This window comes from Saccopteryx bilineata, chromosome 2 (genome assembly GCF_036850765.1).
Source record: "Saccopteryx bilineata isolate mSacBil1 chromosome 2, mSacBil1_pri_phased_curated, whole genome shotgun sequence".
In the NCBI taxonomy this organism is placed as follows: domain Eukaryota; kingdom Metazoa; phylum Chordata; class Mammalia; order Chiroptera; family Emballonuridae; genus Saccopteryx; species Saccopteryx bilineata.
In genome coordinates, this window is record NC_089491.1 from 372,238,539 (window position 1) to 372,246,735 (window position 8,197).

At 45.6% G+C, this 8,197-nt stretch overlaps 1 protein-coding gene across 1 annotated transcript; it reads right to left on the reverse strand.

Annotated features, from left to right (window-relative positions):
* Positions 1-319: 319 nt before the first annotated feature.
* Positions 320-8,194, reverse strand: PSME3 (proteasome activator subunit 3). The gene is made up of 11 exons (XM_066263549.1): positions 7,924-8,194; positions 7,241-7,273; positions 7,063-7,125; positions 6,467-6,571; positions 4,725-4,773; positions 4,082-4,194; positions 3,780-3,848; positions 3,569-3,636; positions 3,422-3,476; positions 3,212-3,298; positions 320-2,018 (listed from the first exon to the last, which is right to left on the reverse strand). The coding sequence occupies exons 1-11, from the start codon at positions 7,963-7,965 to the stop codon at positions 1,938-1,940; spliced, it is 765 nt and encodes a 254-aa protein (XP_066119646.1). The 5' UTR covers positions 7,966-8,194; the 3' UTR covers positions 320-1,937.
* Between the last annotated feature and the right edge of the window lie 3 nt (positions 8,195-8,197).

The following is an 8,197-nucleotide window of genomic DNA, read 5'->3' on the forward strand; positions in this document are numbered from 1 at the left end:
GGGCATCACTGGGGAAGGAAGGGAGGAACTGTGATGTTGTGGAGGACTGGGACAGAAGCTTAGATTTGGGAAGTGCTATCTTTCATATAATTCAGACTAAACATAAATGAAGGACCCACCCTTGCCTCTGGGTAGGCAGAAGCCTCAATCTTTCTGTTATTCCAGAGAAAAGAGAAAGTTCAATTGGTATAAAGACACAACAGGGTGGCTGGCAGTGTCTGTGGAGGAGGGCACCCAATGCGCACGCACGTGAGTATGGGTGGATCTCTAGCCACCAGAGCATCGCAATCGCACCAGGGTCTGCAGCTTTAGAAAGAGGTCAAAGTACCTGTATTTTTAATAATTTCTTGACATGGTAAAAGAATTATACATTACGATCCAAGGGCGGTTGGGTGAGGAGGAGGGGCAGCAGAACAATCCAACAAACAAAAAGGGAAACTGAGAAACTCATGGTAGGAGAAGGGACATGTTTTATCTGGAAGGGATCTGGAGGATGGGTAGGGGCACTGCCCAACTAAAATGCAATTGGTTTGTTACTGAGTACTATTCACGGGAAGAGAGCATCCTGACTGCTTCTCTATATAGCATATCGGGAGTAAAAATGATGTATCCAGGTGGAAATACGATTAGGGGTTGGAAGACAGAGACAGGGGAAGAGTAAGTCAGAGACAGACACTGAAAGAGTCACTAGCAGGCTAACTGCAGACACTGACTCTCCAGCACTGGTAAAGTTAAAAAGTGGGGGATATCTCTGGAAGATTCAAGAGACAGGAGGCAACTCTTCTATAGTTTTGACTTGCCCAGCAGATTTCCACATACACACAATGCGTACACACTCGCGTGTATACACACATATACACACAAGTGACTGCTTTCCCTGGAAGCACAATACTATAAATAAGAGAAATACTTTTCCCAAAGAGAGCCCAGCCGGAGCAGCAGCATCTGGCACTCACAGCTGTAGACTCCCCCACCCCAATTTACAACTGGTCTGAAGAGAGGCAATCAGGAGTCCGAGGACTGGCCTTTGCAATAATGCCCAACAGGACCCAAATCACACAAAGAGAAAGGAGCCTTCTCCAAACCCTCTGCCTCCCACCTCTCGGTTCTCCAACTCACCAGCCTCTGGGTACCAAGAAGCTACAATATCAGAAGACAATGGGCCCCAGTGAATGACAGCTGAGACAACTATCAACTCCTGAACAGTGTGTGTGTGTGTGTGTGTGTGTGTGTGTATGTGTGTGTGTGCGCGCGCATGCACATGTGCGCATGTCGCGGTTTGGGGGGAGTCAGGTAACAGAGTAGGAAGGCAGATGTGTGTGTCTATCGTGCACATATGTGTATGTGAAAATTCTAGTTATAAAAACATCTGAAGGAGCTAGAAACAGCTGAGGTCTAAGATGTTTCTTGTCATGTATGTAGATGGGAAACCTGAAGTCATCACCAGCACAACTGTGGCATGGAGGACCCGATATCCCACAATAGCAAGAGACCCTAACCTTACATCAGAAGAGAGGAGCTGGTCTCCCCAACCCCAGATCCTAAAAAAGAAAACCTGGCACTTTCCTTCTAGATCCCTCAGCTCCTAACCAACTAATCATCAAAAGGGAAAAAAAGCCCAAGACACAGGAGTGGGGCGGGGAGAGGAAACACAAGTGTTCTTGTGCCAATATCCTGCACACACAAACCTGGAGTTCTCCAGAAATTAGGACAGGTCGGGTGTTAGGTGTTAGGGAAGGAAAATAGAAGAGTTCCTGAGGCCTGAAAAAAGAGGTAAACACGTCACAGAACTACATGAGAGTTTCATTAGACTCTAACTAAAAACAGAGAGAGGTGTGATTACTATTTCCAGCCAGTTTCCCCGTCACGATAGTCATGTAACAAACCAAGGCAATGTCGGTCTTGAGCCAGACTCACAGAGTCCCCTGGCCCTGGCCTCAGTACAGTGTCTCTGCATTGCTGCTCCGGGGCCGTTTGATCTTCTCAATATTTTTCAGAATCATGTCATGTAGAGTGACCTGGGAGAAGAGATCAGAGAATCATAGAGAATTCTACCCCTGCCTCAAAAAGAAAAGGCCCCTCCCCACCAAATCCCCAAGCAATTCACATAATCTCACTCTCTCATTTGAACCTGAAATCAAGGTGGCTACCCAATTTTTTTTTTTCTTACAGAGACAGAAAGAGATTCAGAGAGAGGGATAGATAGGGACAGACAGACAGGAACAGAGAGAGATGAGAAGCATCAATCATCAGTTTTTTGTTGCAACATCTTAGTTGTTCATTGATTGCTTTCTCATATGTGACCGTGGGCCTTCAGCAGACCAAGTAACCTTGTGCTCAAGCCAGCGACCTTGGGTCCAAGCTGGTGAGCTTCGCTCAAACCAGATGAGCCCATGCTCAAGCAAGCTGGCGACCTCAGGGTCTCAAACCTGGGTCCTCTACATCCTAGTCTGACGCTCTATCCACTGTGCCACCATCTGGTCAGGTGCTACCCAATTCTTATACCCCAAAACTGGGTATACCTGGGTATTTCCAAGGCCCTGTATCTAATAAAAACTAACCTTTATTGAGCATTTAACATACCAATAATTTCACTGGGCCCTTTTATATATTATCTCACTCGTTATTTAAAAAAAATTTTTTAAGACTTTACTCATTAGAGGAGGAGAGAGAGGAAAATAGAGAGGGAAACAGAGGAAGAGAAGGGGGAAGAACAGGAAGCATCAACTCCCATATGTGCCTTGACCAAGCAAGCCCAGGGTTTCGAACCGGCGACCTCAGCATTCCAGGTCGATGCTTTATCCACCGGACCACCACAGGTGAGACCCTCACTCATTTTTAAAAACCATCTTTGTAGAGTATATAATGACTCTAAGCTGCATTTCAGAGATGAAGAAACTGGAATCTGAGGTTAAACAACTCACCCAAGGCCACACACTACAGGTAGCTTTGGTTCCAAACCTAAGTCTGCCTGACTCTAATAATCTCATCTTCGCCCCTATACTACATCACACTCCCTCCCATCCAGGTAGAAAGAAGGAAAATACCCAGCTATATACCCTCAATGATTTCAGAGTTCTTGACACTCCGCTGACTTTGTTCTATTCATTTTACCTCCACCCCTATCTCAACCCCCACAGAGTGGCAAGAAATTTATCACCAGAGCTAAGAGAAGACAGAGCAACCGTGGGCAGGGGCCCAGGTTACTTACATATTGATTCCTTAGTTCTGATATGATGAGGCGAAGGCTGATATATTCTTTCTCATCAATCTCTGTCACAGTTCGGCGATAGTCCTCCTGAAAGAAGGGGCAGAGCAAAGGCTAGTTCCTGAGGCCGACTAGCCGCAGACGGCTCCTCCCCAGCAAGTCACTCCTCCCGTCCTTCCACTTCCACCCTCAGGCCACAAAACCCTTACTTACCACGTGGGGATATTTAGCTATTTTAGAAACCAATTTGGCTCTTGTAATATAATATCTGGAAGGAGAGAGAAGAGGAGGAAGCTGCAGGAGACCCGGACAGTGTTTATCACCACCTCACCAGCCCCCAATGCCTGGGCCAAGCCCTACCTAGAAATCTGGTCCAGATAAGAGGCAGCTTCACTCTCAACAGTCCTTAGTTCTGCAACTGTCTCTTCCTGGAACAAACAACAACAGTAAGTCAGAAGTGTCTTCCACATCACTTCACAGCAGCCCAAAGAGAAAGGAAAAACTGACAAAGCAGGGAGATAAGAGGATCTCCAAAAACCTTCCTCTGCAGTGTGTAAGGGAAGCACATTACCTGAATGGACACCCCAAAGTTGTTCCCATCTTCTATCCTGGGGATCAGGAGCTGTACCCACATTTTGACCTGGAGAGTAAGGAGAATAAAATGTACATATGAAGTCCATGGCTTTTTCTGCTTACGCCATGAAGCATACAATTCATGCTGCTGCGGCCAGATGCCAGGAGCACAGGAGCCAAGATACTTAGTCTGCCAACACCCATATCACCTCCATGCCTCCAGCCCCACCATCCATCATTTTTCATAGTTCAAGCCAGGCTGTCAGAAGTCAGCCTATTGGTCACTAGCCCCTGCCTCACCGTGTTGCATTTCTCAATCAGCAGCCGGATCTCTGGTTTCACTTTCTCAATAATGTCCACCAGCTGCTGGTTGCTTTTTAGCATCCCATTGGGCATCACAAACACCTTGGTTCCTGGCAGGGACATGAAGAAGGCCAAATGATTGGGCTGAGGGCCAGGACATAGCATCCCCCTCCTTTCTCTCTTCTTCCCCAGACCCATGAGATGCTATGACCTCTGCCTTTTATCTGTCACAACAAACACTGACACACCAACAGAATCAAAAAGAGAGAGTGTATGGATTAACAAATGAGCATTTAAAATGTGCCCAAAGTCTGAAAATAAGGAAATTAAAGTATGCTTTAAAGACTTAATGCACTATTATTAAAGAGGAAAAAATAACATGAAACTGGGACTTCTGTGAAAAATCTGCGGTGGGAAATTACCCCAAGCTCTCTCCTTTGGCAGTTCATACTAAGTCAAACCCTCCCTTTTACTGGAAAGTGAGGTTGAGCGTGCTAAATAATGACCATATTTGGAAGACTTGGGAATGCCAACTCTGAGAAATAAAATGAGATCCTGCTTCCATTCCTGGAGAACACCATACCCATCCCGTTTCTCAAGGCTGCAAACCAGGGAGTAGGTGGGGTGGAGGGGCTCTCACCTTGAAAGGCCTCTTCACACTCATCCAACCTTCGCTTCTTGTAAGTGGGCTAAGGAAATAAAGAGACAGAAATTAGCCTGCTCTGAACTCTCACATCCCTACCAGTTACACTTTAAGCAAGTTTAATCCCTTCTTTGACCCCACTGGTTACCTTACTAATTATACAATTTACTAAGTACATACAAGGCTTTAAGAAAAGGTTCTTGCCACAAAGTAACTTACGTTCTAGTTGGTAAGACCAACCTTTCAAGAAATATAACCTATTAAGCAAATACAGGAGGACAGATACTATAAACCTGCGGTTTCCAACCCTTTGCATCTCTCAGCAGACATAAATTACCATATTTCCCCATGTATAAGACACACCTTAATTTTGGGACCCAAAATTTTAAAAAAATGTATTACATAAAATTATTAAACTCAAGTTTTATTCATAAAATTCATACAACTCATCACTGTCAAACTCCCATCCATTAGCTTGTCCTTATCTGTGTCTGATGACGAATCGTTTTCTTCATATATTGCCTCGTCTTCAGTTCCATCTACAGCATTTGAAATGCCAAAACGCACCCAGTTTTTAGACACCAAATTTTTCAGGGAAAGGTGCATCTTATACATGGGGGAAATATGGTAAATTCTGCAGCACACCAAAAACATATTTTTTGCCAATGTGACTAAAAAAATAAGTATAATTTTGATTCATTCACAATGAAGCACTCTTGTTGTGCTGGCTGTTGTCAGTTGTTTTATTTGACAACCTAAGGCAGCAGTTCTCAACCTGTGGGTCGTGACCCCGGGGGGGGGGGGTCGAACGACCAAAACACAGGGGCCGCCTAAAGCCATTGGAAAATACATATTTATTATACAATACATTTTAAAATAAAATATGTATTTCCGATGGCTTTAGGCGACCCCTGTGTTTTGGTCGTTCAACACCCGCCGGGGTCGCAACCCACAGGTTGAAAACCGCTGACCTAAGGGAATAGAGGTCAGTGCCCCTGATGAAACAGTCTAGTATTGGATGTTTTAAAAATTCTTGCAGCACACCAGTGTGCCACAGCACACAGTTGAAAATTGCTACTATAAACAATAGGAAAAAAGAACCATTCAATGCAGGATAAAGAATAATTAAGAGAATATATACAAAACTGCTTGTTCCATAAAGAAACAATATTCGATCAATAAATACATATTTAGCACCTGTTATGTACCAGGAACAATGCTAGGTGCTGGGAATACAAATATGATTGAGATAGTTTCTGCTTTCCTGAATTTTAAGTTCTAACAATGAGACAGTAATGCAGACAAAGAGCAATACAGTGTCATTAGTGTTATAGAATGTAGATATTTAATTGACAGTGAATAGGTAGTAAAGATGCACAGCAAAGATAGGGACTGCAATTATATATCAAGAGCTATCCATCCAATAACAAGACTCAAGACACTGCAACAGGTAAGAAAAATCTTGCTTAGAGGTGTGGGAACAGATCAGACAGCCTGAGGGAACCCTGTAGTTATTAGTCCTACTTGAAACTCTAACACACAGTAGCATTACTAAATTCACCTCAATGCTATTAATAAAAATCAGGGTCTAAAGGGGGTGTACTGCAGTCATCATGTCTGTAGTCCTCATTCCCAGATCCAAATCCCACTGTCTCCTCTGTACATGTTTAGACTGACCAGGAAATAAAGGACAAAGAACCTATTGCTTCAGAAGACAAAGACAATTATAGGACACTTACACCATCCAGTCCATCGTGGCTATTGGTGAGAAGAATGGGATCAGGAACAGGGAGATTCATGTCTGAGTGGATCTGAGTTAGGTCATGAATATTTAGAATTGGTTCCTGAAAGAGTAAGATAGCCACACCCCAAACATTAGTCGTTTTTTTTGTTTTGTTTTTAGTGAGAGGAGGGGAGAAAGTGAGACAGACTCCCACATGTGACCCAGCAACCCATCTTGGGCGGATGGTCCAATCAACTGAGCTATCTTTAGTGCCTGAGGCTGATGCTTGGACCAATGGAACCACTGGCTTTGGGAGGGAAAAGGGAGGGAGGGAGAGAGAGAGTGAAGGGGAGAGAAGTAGATGGTCCTTCTCTTGTGTGCCCTGACAGGGAATAGAACCTGGGAGGTCCGTACACCAGAGGATTTATACACTGAGCCAACTGGCCAGCACCTCATTAGTCTTTTCAAGATGAACAAAAGAGTATCTCATTTGAAGGGCAAGAAATGAAATTACTGTACAGTACAAAACAAAATAGAATCAACACTTAATTTGTCCCATTTGACAGAAAGACCAGGGTCAAAAAAATTGGGAAAAGGAAACGGATCTCTCACCTTCAAAAAACTATCAAGTTCTAACAACTTCTTTGGGAAAAAATTTGCCACCAAATCTTCTGCCTAAAGATGAGAAAAAATACATTAAGAATTATGAGACGGTATCTGTTAACAGGTATCTCTCCTTTAGGAAACTACCAATTAACCGATACTAACGTTTTCTATTTATTTCACTCACCTCACTTGTGATCCGCTCCCTGAAAGAATCAACCTAAAATTAACAAAGAACAATTTAGTAAGAGCAAGTCATTACCTGGCAACAGCGGTAAGGGCAGGATGGGGAGACCCAAATCTAGTTGTCTTTCCCTCACCTTGTAATTGTAATGAAAAGCTGAGAGGCCCCCAGATTGCAAGTACTTTATTTTTTTGCGGACCCATTTCTCCATCTCAGGAGAGGGAAGCAGGGCTTGCGGCCGCGCCTGCCTGTCTTCCCTCTCTCCCTCCCTGTGTCTGAGGCTGTCTGAATTTGTGAACAGATGAAAGACAGACAGATAGGGGAGGTGTGAGCTCACAAACGTGCCAACTTCAGTCCAGACTTGGCCTAAGATACTAGGCAGGCCTGACGCCAAGGGCAGCGGCAGCGGCCGGAGGCGGGGCTGGGGAACTTCCAGCTGTCACTAGCCTAAAGCACTGAGTCCACCACGTGTCCGGGGCTCTCCATCACCATACGAGGTACAGAAGACCACCCTGTATTATCCTCTCCCCTCATGCCGTCTTCGGGAGTGGGGGGTTGGGCTGAGCCGAGCGGAAGCTCAGAGCCGGTGTCCCCAGGGAGACAAAGACGCCATGGGGAATGGGGAGCTGATCAGACTGTTCGGGGATCGAAGCGAGGGGTAAGGAAGCCAGGACCGGTGCCGCTACCTTGAGCTTCACTTCCTGATCCACTTTCAGCAACGAGGCCATGGCCGGGCAGGGCCGTGTCCGCTCCGCTGGAGACCGGAGGCGCTGTGGCTCCGGGGAGGGGGTAAGAGGGACGGGAGGAATCTCGGCTGCTCTCGGGACGCGGCTGCCCTCGCTGGCTCACTCCCTGCTCTCTCGCTCGCTCCCTCCCTCTGTGCGATCTGCCAGCCCGCCCGCCTGCTGCCTGCTGCTGGATGCCTGCTTGCTCTCTCTCTGGCCCTCCCGGCTTTCGCCG

Coding starts and splice junctions, on each gene's coding strand:
- PSME3 (XM_066263549.1), bottom strand. CDS start 7,965: ATGGCCTCGTTGCTGAAAGTGGATCAGGAAGTGAAGCTCAAG. Junction 6,572..7,062: donor AACTTGATAGTTTTTTGAAG/GTGAGAGATCCG, acceptor TTACTCTTTCAG/GAACCAATTCTAAATATTCA. Junction 4,195..4,724: donor GTGTGAAGAGGCCTTTCAAG/GTGAGAGCCCCT, acceptor TGTCCCTGCCAG/GAACCAAGGTGTTTGTGATG.